General features: G+C 47.0%; 1 protein-coding gene across 4 annotated transcripts in view; it reads right to left on the minus strand.

The window, feature by feature from the left end:
- The window catches only part of dmxl2 (Dmx-like 2), a 119,615-nt gene that overhangs the window by 41,247 nt on the left and 58,201 nt on the right, over window positions 1-20,167 (minus strand). For 2 of the 4 annotated variants that reach the window (XM_084337165.1, XM_084337164.1), the window contains exons 30-39: window positions 18,788-19,052; window positions 18,353-18,534; window positions 15,799-16,218; window positions 11,732-11,914; window positions 10,352-10,648; window positions 9,184-9,375; window positions 8,949-9,025; window positions 8,499-8,629; window positions 5,526-5,774; window positions 774-956 (exon numbers count right to left, since the gene is read on the minus strand). In XM_084337165.1, coding sequence (XP_084193291.1) covers window positions 774-956; window positions 5,526-5,774; window positions 8,499-8,629; window positions 8,949-9,025; window positions 9,184-9,375; window positions 10,352-10,648; window positions 11,732-11,914; window positions 15,799-16,218; window positions 18,353-18,534; window positions 18,788-19,052 — 2,179 coding nt within the window. The remainder of the gene's footprint in view (window positions 1-773; window positions 957-5,525; window positions 5,775-8,498; window positions 8,630-8,948; window positions 9,026-9,183; window positions 9,376-10,351; window positions 10,649-11,731; window positions 11,915-15,798; window positions 16,219-18,352; window positions 18,535-18,787; window positions 19,053-20,167) is intronic. The other 2 variants (XM_084337167.1, XM_084337166.1) reach the window with 1 other exon arrangement.

The following is a 20,167-nucleotide window of genomic DNA, read 5'->3' on the forward strand; positions in this document are numbered from 1 at the left end:
AAATAATCAGCAGAAAGAATGATGATGACAGATGCTGTTTGTTTGTGCCACATGCATGCATTCAAAATCATCGAATTCCCAAAAGTCTCAATCAGGTCTCTGACATCAAGGCCACCTAATCAACCCACGTCTCCCGAGCCGCTCAGCCATTGTGTGCGTGTGTTGTGTGCCTGGTGCCAGTATATGGCACCCACATAGCTGACGGTTGGATGCTACACACTGGTGGTGGAGGAGGCAATTTCCATAAAAAGTGCTAGAAAAGCAATATATTAATGCAATGATTCAATCATTCATCAAAGGTAATTATTCTAGGAGTGCTGGTATTCCTTCGTTCCCACTTAATGATGCATCTACAAGTGTAAAACCTTTTGTAATGATTTGTGAACTGTTGTGAACTGTTAGAATCAACATGATCAATTGCACGCAAGCGCGTACACACACACACACACACACACACACACACACACACACACACACACACACACACACACACACACACACACAGATACACAGACACACACAGGCTTGTGAGAACATTGAACACAGAACACTGATGCTTCAATACAGTAGTAGGCTTTTGTCTTTCATACGGGGCATAGAGTAGTAGCTGTTCAAGAGAGAGTAGTACGTCAAGCATCTGCAGCAATGCAAACCTGCAACAGTTAACATGCACTGCAATCCTGCAAACCAGCACTTCAATCGTGCAAAAAAAACAAAAAAAAACACTCCAATCCCGCAATCCAGCAGTGCAATCCACCAGCTCTCTTACTCACAGCTGGCCTTGGTCTCTGGTGCCACAGTGCCCAACCCCCCTCCACCTAGATTTGGGGGAGGGGGTCTTTTGGGGGGCTGGCTGGCAGCAGGGATGGGGGAGAGAGATGGGGCGTGGTTGCTCTGCTCAACCCTTCCTGTCTCCCGAGCATCTTCTGGCCTGGAGGCCTCAAAATCAGCTGGGACTAGGACACAGGGCAGAGGGCACACTCACAGCAGCTACACACAGCAGCTACACACAGCAGCAGCAGCAGCAGCAGCTCAGCTCAGCTCCCACACTCACACACGCAAAGTAGGGCTAAATGTCCACCAATCCAGCCAGCCAGGCTCAGAGAGGGTCAACTCTGACTGAAACCTTGGATAAGTGAAAAGGTCAAGAGTGTGGAGGGAGGTGGACAAAGGAGGGTGGATCAAGAAAAGAGAGAATAGTCAAGAGGAGATATGCTGTGTGCGATAGAAGAGAGAGCTATGAAGGAGACGGGAGAGAGCTGTGAAGGAGACAGATGAGAGAGCTGTGAAGGAGACAGGAGAGAGAGCTGTGAAGGAGACAGAAGAGAGAGCTGTGAAGGAGACAGATGAGAGAGCTGTGAAGGAGACAGGAGAGAGAGAGCTGTGAAGGAGACAGGAGAGAGAGCTGTGAAGGAGACAGGAGAGAGAGAGCTGTGAAGGAGACAGGAGAGAGAGCTGTGAAGGAGACGGGAGAGAGCTGTGAAGGAGACAGGAGAGAGAGAGCTGTGAAGGAGACAGAAGAGAGAGAGCTGTGAAGGAGACAGGAGAGAGAGAGAGCTGTGAAGGAGACAGGAGAGAGAGCTGTGAAGGAGACAGGAGAGAGAGCTGTGAAGGAGACAGGAGAGAGATAGCTGTGAAGGAGACAGAAGAGAGAGAGCTGTGAAGGAGACAGGAGAGAGAGAACTGTGAAGGAGACAGATGAGAGAGCTGTGAAGGAGACAGAAGAGAGAGAGAGCTGTGAAGGAGACAGAAGAGAGAGCTGTGAAGGAGACAGGAGAGAGAGAGCTGTGAAGGAGACAGGAGAGAGAGAGCTGTGAAGGAGACAGAAGAGAGAGCTGTGAAGGAGACAGAAGAGAGAGCTGTGAAGGAGACAGAAGAGAGAGCTGTGAAGGAGACAGAAGAGAGAGCTGTGAAGGAGACAGAAGAGAGAGCTGTGAAGGAGACAGGAGAGAGAGCTGTGAAGGAGACAGGAGAGAGAGAACTGTGAAGGAGACAGGAGAGAGAGAGCTGTGAAGGAGACAGAAGAGAGAGAGAGCTGTGAAGGAGACAGGAGAGAGAGCTGTGAAGGAGACAGAAGAGAGAGAGCTGTGAAGGAGACAGAAGAGAGAGCTGTGAAGGAGACAGAAGAGAGAGCTGTGAAGGAGACAGAAGAGAGAGAGAGCTGTGAAGGAGACAGAAGAGAGAGCTGTGAAGGAGACAGAAGAGAGAGAGAGCTGTGAAGGAGACAGGAGAGAGAGAACTGTGAAGGAGACAGGAGAGAGAGCTGTGAAGGAGACAGAAGAGAGAGCTGTGAAGGAGACAGAAGAGAGAGCTGTGAAGGAGACAGGAGAGAGAGAGCTGTGAAGGAGACAGAAGAGAGAGCTGTGAAGGAGACAGAAGAGAGAGAGCTGTGAAGGAGACAGGAGAGAGAGAGCTGTGAAGGAGACAGAAGAGAGAGAGAGCTGTGAAGGAGACAGAAGAGAGAGAGCTGTGAAGGAGACAGAAGAGAGAGCTGTGAAGGAGACAGGAGAGAGAGAGCTGTGAAGGAGACAGGAGAGAGAGCTGTGAAGGAGACAGGAGAGAGAGAGCTGTGAAGGAGACAGAAGAGAGAGAGAGCTGTGAAGGAGACAGAAGAGAGAGAACTGTGAAGGAGACAGGAGAGAGAGCTGTGAAGGAGACAGAAGAGAGAGAGAGCTGTGAAGGAGACAGAAGAGAGAGAGCTGTGAAGGAGACAGGAGAGAGAGAGAGCTGTGAAGGAGACAGAAGAGAGAGAGCTGTGAAGGAGACAGGAGAGAGAGAGCTGTGAAGGAGACAGAAGAGAGAGAGAGCTGTGAAGGAGACAGGAGAGAGAGAGCTGTGAAGGAGACAGAAGAGAGAGAGAGCTGTGAAGGAGACAGAAGAGAGAGCTGTGAAGGAGACAGAAAAGAGAGAGCTGTGAAGGAGACAGGAGAGAGAGCTGTGAAGGAGACAGGAGAGAGAGAGAGCTGTGAAGGAGACAGAAGAGAGAGAGCTGTGAAGGAGACAGGAGAGAGAGAACTGTGAAGGAGACAGGAGAGAGAGAGCTGTGAATGAGACAGGAGAGAGAGCTGTGAAGGAGACAGGAGAGAGAGCTGTGAAGGAGACAGGAGAGAGAGAACTGTGAAGGAGACAGAAGAGAGAGCTGTGAAGGAGACAGAAGAGAGAGAGAGCTGTGAAGGAGACAGGAGAGAGAGAGCTGTGAAGGAGACAGAAGAGAGAGAGCTGTGAAGGAGACAGAAGAGAGAGAGAGAGCTGTGAAGGAGACAGGAGAGAGAGCTGTGAAGGAGACAGGAGAGAGAGAGCTGTGAAGGAGACAGAAGAGAGAGAGCTGTGAAGGAGACCGGAGAGAGAGAGAGCTGTGAAGGAGACAGGAGAGAGAGAGCTGTGAAGGAGACCGGAGAGAGAGAGAGCTGTGAAGGAGACAGGAGAGAGAGAGCTGTGAAGGAGACCGGAGAGAGAGAGAGCTGTGAAGGAGACAGGAGAGAGAGAGAGCTGTGAAGGAGACAGAAGAGAGAGAGCTGTGAAGGAGACAGAAGAGAGAGAGAGCTGTGAAGGACAGCAACAGACCAGAATATAAGGATGAGGGATGCACTGATAACCAGTCCTAAACCACAATCCATTACTTCTACTGAATTCTATTCAATAAAATGTGGTCCATAGAGACCGAACATGCTTCTATGCATCTCAAAATGGCAGAACATGAAGTTGCTTCGCTATGATTCTCGCATGGCTTGTGGGATCAGATTTTAGTATTATTATCAGATGCCCTATTTTAGCCTGGATCTCCAGTACCAGCATCAGTGCCTCCCTAGTAGAAACATAAAGAACAGAGAGAGACCAGACTGAAACAACCCGGTAGAGACATAAAAACAGAGGGACACCAGACTGAAACAGCCTAGTAGATACATAAAAACAGAGGGACACCAGACTGAAACAGCCTAGTAGAGACATAAAAACAGAGGGACACCAGACTGAAACAGCCTAGTAGAGACATAAAAACAGAGGGACACCAGACTGAAACAGCCTAGTAGAGACATAAAAACAGAGGGACACCAGACTGAAACAGCCTAGTAGAGACATACAGAACATAGGAACACCAGACTGAAACAGCCTAGTAGAGACATACAGAACATAGGAACAGAGGGACACCAGACTGAAACAGCCTAGTGAATAATAATAATAATAATAATAATAATAATAATAATAATAATAATAATAATAATAATAATAATAATAATAACAATGGCTTGCATTTATATAGCGCCTTTCACATACCCAAGGCGCTTTACAATAAAAAGGGGGAGGGGAGAGGATAACAGTGACCTAAACTAAGAAACAAAATACAAAAACAGAACAGAGCAAAACAAAACAAACAGAATGGATAGGGTGCTCAGGAGCATCCGAGACCAGAGGCCTGGGTGAAGAGGTGGGTCTTCAGCAGCTTTTTAAAGTGGACAAGATCATTAGCATTTCGGTTGTCCATGGGCAGGGAGTTCCAGAGGGTGGGGGCAGCGACACTAAAAGCCCTGTCCCCGAAAGTCCGCAACCTGGCTTGTGGGATGGTGAGTAAGCCTGTGTCAGAGGAGCGTAGATTCCGGGAGGGGGTGTAGGTGTGGAGAAGGTCGGATAGGTATTGAGGGGCAGTGGTGTGTAGGGATTTATATGTGAGCAGGAGGACCTTGAAGGTGACACGTGATTTTACAGGAAGCCAGTGGAGGTGTCTGAGGGTGGGGGTGATGTGCTGCCAGGGTTTGTGTGGTGAAGACATAAAGAACAGAGGGACACCAGACTGAAACAGCCTAGTGGAGACATGAAGAACAGAGGGACACCAGACTGAAACAGCCTAGTGGAGACATAAAGAACAGAGGGACACCAGACTGAAACAGCCTAGTGGAGACATAAAGAACAGAGGGACACCAGACTGAAACAGCCTAGTGGAGACATGAAGAACAGAGGGACACCAGACTGAAACAGCCTAGTGGAGACATAAAGAACAACAGAGGGACACCAGACTGAAACAGCCTAGTGGAGACATAAAGAACAGAGGGACACCAGACTGAAACAGCCTAGTGGAGACATGAAGAACAGAGGGACACCAGACTGAAACAGCCTAGTGGAGACATGAAGAACAGAGGGACACCAGACTGAAACAGCCTAGTGGAGACATAAAGAACAACAGAGGGACACCAGACTGAAACAGCCTAGTGGAGACATAAAGAACAACAGAGGGACACCAGACTGAAACAGCCTAGTGGAGACATAAAGAACAACAGAGGGACACCAGACTGAAACAGCCTAGTGGAGACATGAAGAACAGAGGGACACCAGACTGAAAAAACAGCCTAGTGGAGACATGAAGAACAGAGGGACACCAGACTGAAACAGCCTAGTGGAGACATGAAGAACAGAGGGACACCAGACTGAAACAGCCTAGTGGAGACATGAAGAACAGAGGGATACCAGACTGAAACAGCCTAGTGGAGACATACAGAACAACAGAGGGACACCAGACTGAAACAGAAACATACCTGGGGGTGGGACCTCAGGTCTCTTGGGCCTGATGACGACTTTGGCTCCGCCTCCGAAGACCGCGGCCCACATGCGGCTGTTCAGTGGGTGCGCCGCTAGCCGGAAGAGCTCGTTGCCGGACTGTGTCCCCAGGCCGTGGATGAGCAGGGCCAGGTAGACGGCCACCACTGCCTCACACAGCAGCACATTGAGGCGGGGCTGGTCCTCCTCTCTGGCCGACAACACCAGGGCTATTAGAGAGGACACACCTGGAGGAGAAACACACACAACACCAGGGCTATTAGAGAGGACACACCTGGAGGAGAAACACACACAACACCAGGGCTATTAGAGAGGACACACCTGGAGGAGAAACACAGGGCGTATCTAGACCCAGCACTCTACTGGGGCACAGGAGTATATGAATTTTTTTTTACCGGTTTTGGCCGGTTTTTGGGCGAAAATGGGTGGATTTTGTAATTTTTTTTTAACTTTTTTTCGGTTTTAGGGTTAGGTTAGGTTAGGGTTATGTTATTTAATTATTTTGGGGAGCCAGCCCCCCAAACTCCTGAAATGCATAGAAATCTATGAAATAAATAAAACAATATGACATTTATATTAAAAAGAGCTAGCCCCCCAAACCCCTAAAATACATAGAAATCTATGCATTTTGGAACAGTTACTATATATATAGTGAAGAAAGCATTTAGTCATACTTAAAGTTTAAAGTGCTTTACTTGCATTGAACATTGAACATTGAGGAGACATCATTAGAAAGCACAATGTATGTTTCCATAGTTACGCAGATGACACACAATTGTACATCTCCGCTGAACCAAATGATCACACAGCTATAAACTCCATTTCCGCCTGTCTCTTAGCAATAAACAAATGGATGATGAACAACTTCCTAAAATTAAATGAGGGCAAAACTGAAATCCTACTAGTCGGTCCTATAACAAAAAGAGAAATGTTACAGAGCAATATGGGGCAACTCCTTGGATCAAACCCGAAGTTACAAGTAAGTAACGTACACTGGCTTCCGGTAACATTTAGAATTGATTTCAAGGTCCTCCTCCTTATATACATAGTATAAACATTGCGATCATCTACTACTGGTCTATTGAAGGTTCCAAGCCAGTCTAAAGAAAATCGGGATGCAGCCTTTGCCAACTATGCACCAAAGTTATGGAACACACTACCTATGGACATTAGGGAAGCTAGATCTCTTAATATTTTCAGAAATAAGCTAAAAACGTACCTCTTCACCATAGCCTTCTAATACACCCCGCTGTTGATTGTACTGTAGCACTATTTTACTCTGGCCATTCTATTGCATAATTTTACTATGTATTCTACTATTGCACTGTATTATTGGTGTGCAAACCAGTCACCTTACAAAAAAGAGCCTGTTGGAGGATTTCAACAAGATAAATGCGACAACAGTGCAAAATATTTCACTATAATATTTCAAAGCGAAGTAAAAAATATTATAATAATTATTTGATCATGTTAAATGATCATTTGATCATGTTAAAAAAGGGAAAATAAAAAACATTTGTATAAAAAAAATAATAATAAAAAAAATATCAGTGGGGCACCGTGCCCTACTGATAGTGGTCTAAATACGCCGATGCACACAACATGATGTTTCTGGAGGGGGGGGGGGGGGGCAAGATCGTATATATTTTTTTAGAATATGGAACCCATTTTGCAAAACATTAACAAGATGGTGTGTTAAGTCTCTGTCTCTCTCCGTTTCCATCCCACAGGCTACGGAGCTCCTATTATAGAACACCATCTGTCCCGGCATACGATGTCTGCCTGCTCCCCCCCCCCCCCCCCCCTCATCTCCTCCCTACCATGTTTCTGGTGCACAATCGGGGACGAAATGTTCTCCCTTATTGCATATTTTGCAAGGAACATTGAGTTCGGGCTACAGTAACATTAACAGTATAATCTAGCTTTGCAGACTATTTAAAGGCCCAATCAGTGACCCAGGCGTAAAACAAATGGGTAGCCCCACCAACAGAAAGAAAGAGGAATGCAGATGTGTAAATGGGCTACATACAGCTTATCCAAAGCTCTTTACAAATTATGCCTCACATTCACCCATTCACTCACTCACACACACACTGATGGCGGAGGCAGCCAAGCAAGGTGCCAACCTGCTCATCGGGAGCAGTTAGGGGTTAAGTGTCTTGCTCAAGGACACTTGGACCGTTCTACCTCCTGAGCCAATGTCGACATGCTTTCATTCTCAGTCTAGTTGATTGACTGAGCTCTTGATACAAGGACTAACGGTAGACAACAGACGTACGAGTTTCAGGGCTGTGATAGGTTTGTTTACGTTACTAATGTTTGCCAACATTAACCCTTTCACTGCCACACGACAGCCGGTTAGTCCTTTACTATCACACAACCGACGGCGATGCTCCATCATTAGCATCATTAGCTCCGCTAATGCGGAGCTAATGATGCTAATGATGGAGCATCGCCGTCGGTTGTGTGATAGTAAAGGATTAACCTTCTGTATTGTCACAGTGAAAGGGTTAACCGGCTGTCGTGTGGCAGTGAAAGGGTTAAGTCCAATGCACACGGCGGGCGATTTTTTGCCAGGCGACCGATGTTATCGCTTCCATTGTTATGAATGAGAGAATCCACATGGCAGGAGAATACACAACATACGTATGACCTGGGGTTTTGATCAGGGTTGGGCTGGATTCACTTTCAATTGACCTGTCTCAAACCCTGCCCCTTTTCTTGATCCTCCAATCACAACTGTCGCTTACCTCGGACAAACTTGGTTTGTCCGAGGTAAGCGACAGTTGTGATTGGAGGATCAAGAAAAGAGGGCAGGGTTTGAGACAGGTCCATTAAATCGATTCAAAATACAAACCGAAACTACTATTTAGTTCCTCGTGGCAGTAGGTCAAATGGGACGACCTTGGATTGGTTGGACAGAGAGTGAACCGAGCCCTAGCTTAGTGTACCTGGCCACTGTGCCGGGGCAGAGCTGGGGGTGACGTGCTCCTCGATGCTCTCCGTGCGCAGGCGTCTCCTCTCGCTGAGCAGCAGCCCCTGGTACACCATCCCTGTAAACTGGTTGGCTTCTGCCTGGCTGCTGCACGGCATCATGGGAAGGAGAAAGAGGGGGTGGGGGGTGTCAGTCATATGGTGACATCGGCACATTAGTCCAGGATGGTTACTGGGATGGGTGAAATGTTGCTAAATGTGGGCATGATGAAACATCTTTTTTATTTTTCAGGAAGGCACTCAGAAACACTAGCAGATACTAATGGGCCTGTGGTACTGCATTACTGAAGCACACAGAGGACATGTGTGTGTGTGTGTGCATGAGAGAGAGGAAGAGAGAGAGAGGGGGAGAGAGAGAGAGAGAGAGAGAGAGAGAGAGAGAGAGAGAGAGAGAGAGAGAGAGATACCTGTAACTATGGCTGTCACACAGGGATTGGTAGATGCAAGCTGACAGAGAGGCAGCAAGCGTGTGCAGGGCGTTCACCTGGGGGTGGCGAGAGAAACACACTTTACATTTCAATTATTCATCATAGGCTTCCATTTAAAAACAAACCATATCAGACGCCCGCATTAGAGCCTCCGCCCAGAATGCCAGAGTGCATTTTAAAAAGACAAAAGGTCGGATGTGAGATGAGGACTGACCCGGTCGTCCATGAAGTTGGGGTGCGGCGGAGCCTCCATGAGTGTGACGGTGTGGAGGATGTCGTGGATGTGGTTGCTGAGGTGGAGGACGGGGTTGGCTATGACCGTCTTGGTGGCGGCGATGCTGGCGGACAGCAGGGGCAGAGTGGTGGGCAGAGGCAGGGGAGACTGCAGCTGCTTCACTGTGGTCTCCTGGAGACGGAGGAGAAGAGCAAGAGCCACATTTAGTGAACGTGCTACACATACTGTACATCATTCAGGTCAAACCATCTGCCGTGTGGTTGGAGCGATATACATTTTCTAGAGGCCGATTACTGATGTTTTTTGGATTGAAACACAAAATAAGAGCTGCACTGAGATCTGCTGTCTATTTTGAATAGAAGGAATACCTCTGATCTCTCAGGTGGATGACACGGATAGGCTAGTATCCAAGGCCAGTATGGGCCCGATATTCAACTTGTGTTTCTAGGGCGCTACTAGCTTGCTGCTTTTGTACGGCCACCTCCCATGCATGTGACATAATATGTCATTTTTATCTAGAAAGGGATATATTAGCTTTCGAAGTCTGTCAAGTTTGAATGAAAAATGACAAGCCCCTAATGGTCTATTTCTACACAGTTATCTATTTTCTTACGAGGAGAATGAGCTAAGCATCTTTGCCATGAAGTTCAGCTACTAGGAATAGAACTACAACGGCAAAAGTGGGCGAGACAGAGTAAGGTTGATCAATCCATCAGTCTCTGATCACAGTTTATACTAGGGATGCACCAATCCGACTTTTTCAGTCCTGATACCGATACCTGGGCTTTGGGTATCGGCCGATACAGAGTACCGATCCGATACCCATTGTCCAATTAATAAACGGTATGCCTCACTGTGTGGAAGAGACTGGGATCATTCTTTTTGTGCAAGGCAACATCAGGCTCGACTTAAAACATTACTTTCCTAACTTAGTGAAACAAAATGTAACAAATGAACACATCGATATAAATGTCATCTGTGAATTTGTATTATTTGAATAAAGCATACAAAATAATAAATACATAAATAGTCTCCGATACCCGATCTAGCTTTTTTAGTCATATCGGGGCCGATATCCGATATCAATATTGGATCGGTGCATCCCTAGTTTACACAGCAGAACAAGAGTCAGCGTGTGTTACAGTACCTGTTGGCTCTCCTGAAGCAGGAAGATGAGCTCCATGCGTACGGAGGTGACGCCGCCGCCCTTGGCTCCGTGGAGGCTACAGTAGGACAGGAAGACCCTCAGCAGCGCCTGGTTCTTCCGCAGCCAGGCCTTCCTCCTCTCAGAGTGCAGCTGCTTGGCCTGCAGACGCCGCCGCTCCATCTGGTGGCGTTCGTAGGCCCCGACGTCCATGCGCTCCAGGGCGTCGTCGGGTACGTCCACAGAGCCTCCGCGCTCCCTCCAGCGCTCCACCTCCTGCCCCTCCTCCTTACCCTCCACCTGGGGAGACGGATAACCACGGTAGGAAGACGAAAAGTTATGCATGAAAGTAATGTTCATGTTAATAGCTATACACTTATTAGCATTTTGTATTTAACCAGTGTTCTGTACAGGTATATATATATATATATATATATGCATTGTACTTATATGCATTAAACTCTACATTCTCTACTGTTCACTAGTTTTACCATATTTAAATTACTGCGCTGAAGTCTGGGGAAACACTTATAATTCTACACTACAACCACTTTTTATACTCCAAAAAAGGGCCATAAGGATAGTTCACATTGCAGGTTATCGTGATCACACAAACAAATTATTTTTAAAGTCAAAAACATTCAAGTTAAATGATCTTGTGGAATTTAAAACAGCACAATTAATGTATAAAGCAAAAGGTAATGTACTTCCAGGAAACATTCAAGAAGTGTTCTTTGATAGAGAGGGGGGTTATAATCTGAGGGGAGAACTCAATTTAAAAGTTCTTAGTGTACGCACTACCATGAGAAGACACTGCATCTCAATATGTGGAGTGAAACTGTGGAACAGTCTGAATGTGGTGCCAAAGCAATGTCCAAATATGAGACAATTCAAACTGAATTATAAGGAAATGATGTTCACGAGGTACAGGGATGAGGAAGGGATTCGACATTCACGGGTGTTTACATTTTTTATTTGATTTATTTCATGTTTTACATATATCGTTTTTGTTTTACATATACATTTGTTTTGTAAGGTTTTAAATTAGTACACTCATTTGAGTAGTGGAAAATGGGTAGGATTAAATAAGTGTATACATCTTCCTACTCCATTTCGAACATGTAAATATAGTTATGATTTGCTTTTTTTTTTCATTTAATTTCTTGAGATCAATGATTTGTTTTGATTTTATATTGTTTGTATTTATTTACGAAATAAAGATTTCAAAAAAATAAATCAAAAATCAAATCAAGTGCCCAGCGACTAAATTAATTGCCTTTTTGACATTGAACCCTTGCACCTAATAGGCAATGCTAATACAAGATAGTGTTTGAATAGAGAGAAGTGTGGTGGAAATATTATTAGTATGTCTTAGAGATGGACCTTATAGTTGCAGATCTTGTGCATGGCTCCTATCTCCTTCTCCAGCCAGTTGTAGAGTTGGAAGCGGAGCTTTCCTCCGTCCACTTCGTAGCCCGTGGCTAACGTACGTAGCTCCGTCATAAGAATCTTCAGACATGCACGGAACTTCAGCTGCTCCGCAATCACATCCACCTCTGACTCGCCCTGAGGGGAGGGAAGGAGAGAGAATCATCTTTTCACCGCTTTAATGACCATTTATCTTAGGTGTAATCACCTTGTTTGACGCAACTGTGATCGATTGAGTGGTATATGGTATATATATATATATATATGCAATTAAAATCGTACAGTTATTAGGTCACAATATTACGTTTATAAATCAATCAAATAAATTAAAGGGGAACTATCTTACTATTTCTTTCACTATTTGGGCAATTTTACACAATTCCTATTCTATGGAACACATATGTACGTTTTTTTTCAAAAAAAATCATTGTTTTGTATTTCGAATCAAATCAGCATTTTCTGCACTTCCAGATTCCAAGCTGTTTTTGGCTGGGCTCCGCCCATACTCGCAATGCGCTTTATGACAGTCACCGACAGTCTGCACTGGCAGACAGAGAGAGAGAGATAGAGAGATAGAGAGGGAGACTAATTCATTCATTTATGCCACGGGTGACGGGGGGCATAATCCCACGGGACAATGCATTGGTAACTTGTTTCTAATGACAATATATACCCCCGTGAATATTATTGCACGGATCGGAATACGCGCGGGAGTGTGCGCTATTATATTTTGCAACAGGTTGACGTGACGAGAGAGCTGATAGAGAGAGAGCGAGAGAGAGAGGGAGAGAGAGAGCAAGAGAGAGAGGGAGAGACAGATAGAGAGAGAGGAGAGATGCTCCGAGAGTGTGCATGTTTCCCCACACACACACGCAGTCGGGAGTGTGTGTAAATGCTCCGAGACGACTCAAGTTGCACCGTATGAGAGCCTCTCTCTCCCTCTCTTTATCCGTCTGTCTCTCCCTCTTACTCGCTTGTTCTCACTCTCTCTCTATCGGCACTCGCGTCACGTCAACCTGTTTGAGGAAGTGTCAGTGACAGGGAAACCGCTTTCGCATTATTTCCACTCGCTCTGTTGTTGAGCGAATTGTTGATTGTTGGCGGTGGCTACAACCAGGGGCTGAGATATGCAGATCAGTGCCTAATTCACGTCAGCGAACCAGTCGAATCAGAATGGCTTGGTTCAGTGGGGGAGGACCTCGTCTCATCTGAACTGGAGGAATGCACAATTTTTTTTATTTGCGACATAGATAGTGTTGATATAACCCCACATTGCTAGAAAACAATGCATGTGGACAACACCAGCTGCTCCACAGCCATTGATTTCCTCTCACTACTGGACTGTTTCAATATCACACAGCACACAAATGGTCCCACCCACACCAAAGGCCATACACTTGACCTGGTCTATTCCACTGGCATAATACCATCTGATGTACAGTGTCTCGACCTGGCGGTGTCCGACCACCATGCTGTCCTTTTCACCCTCCCTACTTCCCTACCCAAGCTTCGGAATGCACACACCATCACCTACAGGAACATCAAAACAGTCAGTGCACCAGCTCTGACCAACCTGCTAACCATCCACCTGGCCTCAGCTCCCCCCAGCACCCAGGTGGATGGTCTGGCTGCCCACTACAACTCCGCCCTATCCCGCAGCCTGGACTCTCTCGCCCCCATCAAAACCCGGACTGTCACCTACACCCGTCCTGCCCCCTGGTACACCCCTGAACTCCGCTCCCTGAAGGCTGTCGGTCGCCAATTGGAGAGACTCCATAGAAGATCTGGCCTCACTGTCCACCTCGAGGCCTACAAGGACCACGTGCAGACCTACAAGCTAGCTCTCACCAAGGCCAAAACAAATTACTATTCCACCCTCATCGGCAACCAGCAAAACCACCCCAGGACACTCTTCTCCACCATCAACCGGCTACTCCGCCCCCTCGACCCCCCCCCCCCCCCGCCCATCTGGTGCCCACGACCTCTGCTCCAGGTTCCATGTATTTTTCCAGGACAAGGTCAATACCATCTACCAGCAGCTAGCAGTGCCCCCCTCCTCCCCCTCACCTGCTCCTCCCCCTGGGTGCCCCCCCCCCAATGCAGCCTCTCCTCCTTCTCCCCAGTAAATGGTCCCCAAGTTGTCAAGCTCATAGCCTCAGCCAAAGCCTCCACCTGCTCACTTGACCCCATGCCTACCACCCTGGTCAAGATCTGCCTCCCTGCTCTCTGCCCCACCATGGTCAACATCATCAACTCCTCATTTGAATCTAGTCTCGTCCCCCCCTGCTTCAAAACAGCCTCCGTCACCCCCATCATTAAGAAACCCGGCCTCGACCCAGACGAGCTAAACAACTTCCGTCCGATCTCCAACCTTCCTTTCCTTAGCAAAATCTTGGAAAGAGCAGTGGCCGCCCAATTCCAACAATACATGTCCAACCATGAGCTCTATGAGCCATTTCAATCCGGCTTCAGAACTCAACACAGCACAGAGACCACCCTCATATATAAAAAAAAAAAAAATTACCAACGACCTCCTCCTTGCAGCTGACTCTGGCCACATTAGCATCCTCATCCTCCTTGACCTTTCTGCAGCATTCGACACAGTCTCCCACTCCATCCTCCTCAACCGCCTATCCAACAACCTCGGCATCACCGGCTCAGCACTCTCCTGGTTTCAATCCTACCTCACCACCCGGACACAGTATATCACCATCGGCGACTCCAGTTCCACCCCGGCCCCAGTCAACCAAGGCGTCCCCCAAGGCTCCGTACTTGGCCCAATCCTATTCACCATCTACATGCTCCCCCTCGGTCAGATCATCCGCCGCCATGGCCTCAGCTTCCACTCCTATGCCGACGACACTCAAATCTACCTCTCCACCAAACCATCCACCCATCTCCCCCCACACTCCCTTATCAACTGCCTTCACGAAATAAAAACCTGGATGTCATCTAATCTCCTCAAGCTCAACAACAATAAAACCGAGCTCATGGTTGTGGCACCCAAGGCCCTGCTCCGGAAGGTTGGGGATCTCACCCTCAACATTGACGGCTGCTCCATCTCCCCATCCCCTAAGGTCCGCAACCTGGGCGTTATCCTGGACTCCACCCTTTCCTATCAATCCCATGTCAATTCCCTCACCAAATCCGCCTTCTTTCACCTCCAAAACATTTCCAGACTCCGACCATCACTTTCCGACACCACAGCTGAGACCCTCATCCACGCCTTCGTCACCTCCCGCCTGGACTACTGCAACAGGGTCCTGTCCGGGGTCCCAAGCAAAACCCTGGACAGGCTCCAGTATGTTCAAAATTCAGCTGCCAGGGTTCTAACCCGCACAAAACCCTGGCAGCACATCACCCCCATCCTCATCCACCTCCACTGGCTCCCCATCAAATCCCGCATCACCTACAAAACCCTCCTGCTCACCTACAAATCCCTTCACGCCCTGGCACCTCAGTACCTCACTGACCTCCTCCACCCCTACACTCAGTCACGGTCCCTGCGATCCACGGACACTGGTCAGCTCTCCATCCCCCGAACCAGACTACGGACGTTCGGGGACAGAGCTTTCAGTGTGGCAGCTCCCACCCTCTGGAACTCCCTCCCCGCAGAACTCCGCACCACCCCAACTCTGGACTCATTTAAAAAACTGCTCAAAACCCACCTCTTCAACCTGGCCTTCAACCACTAACTTTCTCACTTTATATGTATATGTTGTGTCTGTCCACTATGTTTGTTAATTTGTTACACCCCCCCCCCCCCCCCCCTTATGTAAAGCGACCTTGGGTCCTCTGAAAGGCGCTATATAAAACGAAGTATTATTATTATTATTATTATAAACACTGGAAAAGGCCATTTATAAGATAGTTCCCCTTTAACACAATAATTTTGATTACTTTTAACAGAAATCTTACTAATCTACTCAACACAGTTATCTAACAGGTAACAGGTTTTCACATTTACATCAATGTGTTGAAATGCATCAATTCTTTTCAACAGCCCTCATTATGAACCTCACCAGAGAGTCCTCTCTCTGCAGCACAGGACGGACACTCCCTGAGCTTTGCTCTACTTTGGTCTCAACTTCTGGCTTCTTCATCGTCAGGCCTCCATCATCATCATCCTCCTCCTCCTCCTTGTCGTCTTCATCGCTATTCCCCTTGTCATCTCCCCAGTCTAGCTGCAGTCCCTCATCCTCCCCCTCGACTGCCGGCTGGCTCCAGTCCAAGTTGGCTGTGCTCTGCTCACTGGCTCCCCAGGCCTGGGTGGGGGCTGCTGGGGCAGCCCAATCCAGGCTTCCCTCTGTGCCGTTCTCCAGGGGTTGGCTGGAGCGGACGTTGGCCATGGAGGAGCCTTTACGGAGGGGAGAAGCACTAGACTTCTTGGTCACCTTGGGAATCTTGGAGAGCACCTCCAGGGCCAGGACTGGGCACCCAACCTGCAGTAGAGGATCAAGATGATTAGGACAGTTTTCATGCACACATGCCACCCCATCATCTTTTTCAATTAGCATTTGATTAACATCTTAATATAACTATGATGCAAAAGGAGCAACCTGCATTAGTAAAAATGTGTATTAGAGTGTATGTGTCTGCAGCCGCCCTGAGGTAGATGATAAAACTGTAACAGTATCGGTGTAAATAATTTTTTTCAATTATCATTTTATTTACATTTTAAACAGTATAATAGATATGAAAGATAGAACGGAAAAAGAGCAATTGGCATCGGTAAAGGCACGTTAACTCAATGGCCGCCAACAACGATTATATACGCGTTTGTCCAACAACCGTTGAACGCCAACCATTTGATCGTTATTTGATCGTTATTTCTCTTATTCGATATTTCTATTCATTACAGGCATACAGACTCGGGGTTAACATGGGGAATCCTCATGAGAATGTAAAAGTGCAATACCGGCCGCATCACGCTAGACGGCGGTATCGAGCACCCTTTCTACCCCTGTATCTTTCTCTGTGGGACGGCCCCAAGTCTCCGGTTTCATGCTTCCTTGTCGGGCAAGGGCAGCAGTTCTGCCGGTTCCATCGAAGCGCGTCAAATATCTCCGATCCATATGCTGTGGTGAATACTTTTTTTGGAATACTCCCGGCCACAGGTAAGGGCGATTTGACGTCAAGTTTAGCTTGAATCGAAATTGACCCAGTTTTAGCGTTTTTATCAAACATTTTGTCGACCAAACCACAACCTCCACGCACATGCATATTTCAATCCATGGTTTCATAGCGTGCGTGTGTCATCTTAATGATGACGTCACACTGGGTACAGGGCAGCAGGGGCTCTGAGACTCACAGGCAGACGGCAGGAAGCAGAGGAGCTAGTCTCTGTTTCACCTAACACTATTGCTCCGTGATCATAGCCATTCATCTCTAAAGCGAACCACTATTTGTAAAAGCCACAACCACGTTACCATATTTGTAATAATGTAAATCATTGTGTCGTTGTACATATTGTGTATATAACGTTAGTAGCTAGCTAAGTTAGCTAACGTAGCTTAGCTTAGCTTGGTAGCCAGAATTCTCGAAACTCATAACAATGCCGATTTAAAATGGTTCTCTCCTCTTTGTATACCTTTGTCCTCACAGGTATTCTGCCAGGGAACTTATGGACACGACAATAGTAGTAGTTATAAGGTGTTTGAGCTTGTAACGTTAGTTAGCTCATAGCTATCGTGACTGATGCACCGAGTGGGGCTGCGTCTATTCGAATCCCAACCGGTTCATGCTTATCAACATCGAATCCCAACCGGTTCATGCTTATCAACATGCCGTGACGCATAGCTTGCTAGCCGGCATGAATGCCCAATTTAAAATGGTTCTCTCCTCTTTGTATACCTTTGTCCTCACAAGTATTCTGCCAAGGAACTTATGGACACGACAATAGTAGTAGTTATAAGGTGTTTGAGCTTGTAACGTTAGTTAGCTCATAGCTATCGTGACTGATGCACCGAGTGGGGCTAAAATCGTATCAACATGCCGGGACGTGTAGCTTGCTAGCCGGCATGATGTGTGTGCAGTGATTTGCCCCACAGGTCTGAGAAGAGGACCTGCACATTTTACTCCTTCCCCAAACTCTTTTGCATGGCCCGATTTAAAATGGTTCACGACAGTAGACATAATGCTAACGTTAGCAGGAGCCATATAGCCATATAGTCAGCCCAGTAGTACTATGACCCGGACGGGCATAAGGCATATGTTGCCCAGAGTGACGTCACGGCCGTGCTAGCGTCTGATAAGCTTTTTTGATTTGCGCGTGCATGTTATTCGTGCGTGGACCTTTTTAACCTTTTTTGAGTGGCATTTCCGGCGTCAAATGGAAAAAAATAAATAATGAAATTAGATACCAATGATGTAAACTACCCATAATTGAAGAGTAGGGTTTAACCTGCAAGTTGGGCTTTAAGAGTGTTATGCGCCTGTGTGGGTCTCATTGGTAAAGGCACGTTAAGAGTGTTATGCGCCTGTGTGGGTCTCATCGGTAAAGGCACGTTAAGAGTGTTATGCGTCTGTGTGTGTCCCATCAGTGAAGCGCGCCGCCTGGTAATAAATGCAGCTGACCTTGAAGTGTGCGTTGGCGGTGGTGAAGAAAAGCTTGCGCTCTATGAGGTTGATCTCGTCTGCGCTGCTCTTCTCGACAGCGCCCTCCGGGGAGGCGAGGTGTCTGCGTATGATGAGGGGGTGGGCCCTCAGGTAGTTATAGAAGCTGAACACCACCGGGTTGCATGACTTCACCATCACATCTTAGGAGCAGGGATCAGAAAGAGAAGAGTGTGGGGGGGGGGCATCCATTATTATTCCATTTGTATGGATATGCAAAATAGAGTACAATTTCTATACAGTTAGTGAATACATTTTTTATATAGAAATATATATATTATTAAATTTGTTTAATCTAAAGTTGATATAAAAAGTACACATTGAGAAGCCAGTATATTTCAGAGGTCCAGTCCACTATACAGACTAATACAAATCTCTATTAATCAAACAACTGACCGGGGTTCTCGTCCTCCTCTTTGGGAATGCGCTCTAGCAGCGTTTCCAATGCTCGCGTGTAGTCCTTCATGATCCAGAAGGCGATGCTGCGGAGAAAGGGGTCGGGGTGGAGCCTGGAGCAGTGGTAGCCACTGCCGTCCCTGTTGCAACCCAGGACCTTCTCATGGAGGAGACCCTGACAGGTGGAGGAGCTCTCGAAGTCAGCCTCGTACAGCCTAGCTACTATCATGGCTAGCTGGAGGTCCTCCATCTTCTCCAACAACACCTAGGAGAGGAGAGAGGGGTAGAACCCACATTTTCATCCAGAAAACACACAGTGAATAGAATGACATTGCAATAAACTGAGCAGGCAGACCTCGTGAACTCATGACAGCAAGGTGAGCCATATTGAGAGCCGATAATGCCCACCGCAATGTATCCGATTTACAGAATACAAGCACACAAATCTGGAGCATATGAAGCACGTTCTCCTATACCCAGTTTCCCCCCTATCTGTGTGTTTTGACTGCGTGGTGTGGCAAGCCCAGGTCAAGGCCAGTTGTCTAAGCTATCTACGCCGCTAACGGGTAGACATCTCTGGGGTTTAGACTAGGCCTTTAAAATCAATGGCTCAGCAGTTACCACCGTGGAGGAGTCATTCCAGTTCCTGGGAACAACCATATCTGCAACAGCTGAGGAACTTCAACTTGCTGCAGGCTATGATGGTGCAATTCTACACAGCCATCATTGAATCCACCCTCACTTCCTCAGTAACACAGTCTGGTTCAGGTCACAGCCGACACTCCAGGCAAGACCAGTAGTGGCAACACACATAAGCCCAGCTTGTGAGTCACATTGTTAGATTGTCAAAAGATGTCAAGTGCAGACCCTCCTTGACTGGTTTTGATTGATAAAGAAAACAGCGCAGGAGAGCCGCTTGGAAATATTTTGCATTTGAGGCGAATTAACAAGGAAAGGCAAAAGATATCAGCAAGCCAATATGCAAGCTATGCTATGCAGCATTAACTGTTCATATTAATTGGCTCCATGTGTATGCTAGCCACGCTTAGCACAAAGACTGGAAGCAGTGGGGAGCAGCTAGCCTAGCTTAAAATAGGATGGTATACAATACAATGATCAAAAGTCAAGAAAAAGGCAACAGCAAATGTTTTTCTAACGCAAACATTTGCGTAATCTATTGTTTGTGTCTTTTACATTTGTATCATTATGTGGCATATGTGCATTGTTGTTTTTTGCACTGACCACGTGAATGTCCCTGCAGGGATAATAGAGTTGACTTTGAAAAACAAAAACGACAACAATGAGTCGCAGGAAGAAGAACTTAATCTAAACCGTGGCCTTCATTAACAGCTGAACTGAAAAAACCCATGTCAGACATCG

The sequence above is a fragment of the Notolepis coatsorum genome, assembly GCF_963971535.1.
Source record: "Notolepis coatsorum genome assembly, chromosome: 20".
In the NCBI taxonomy this organism is placed as follows: Eukaryota; Metazoa; Chordata; class Actinopteri; order Aulopiformes; family Paralepididae; genus Notolepis; species Notolepis coatsorum.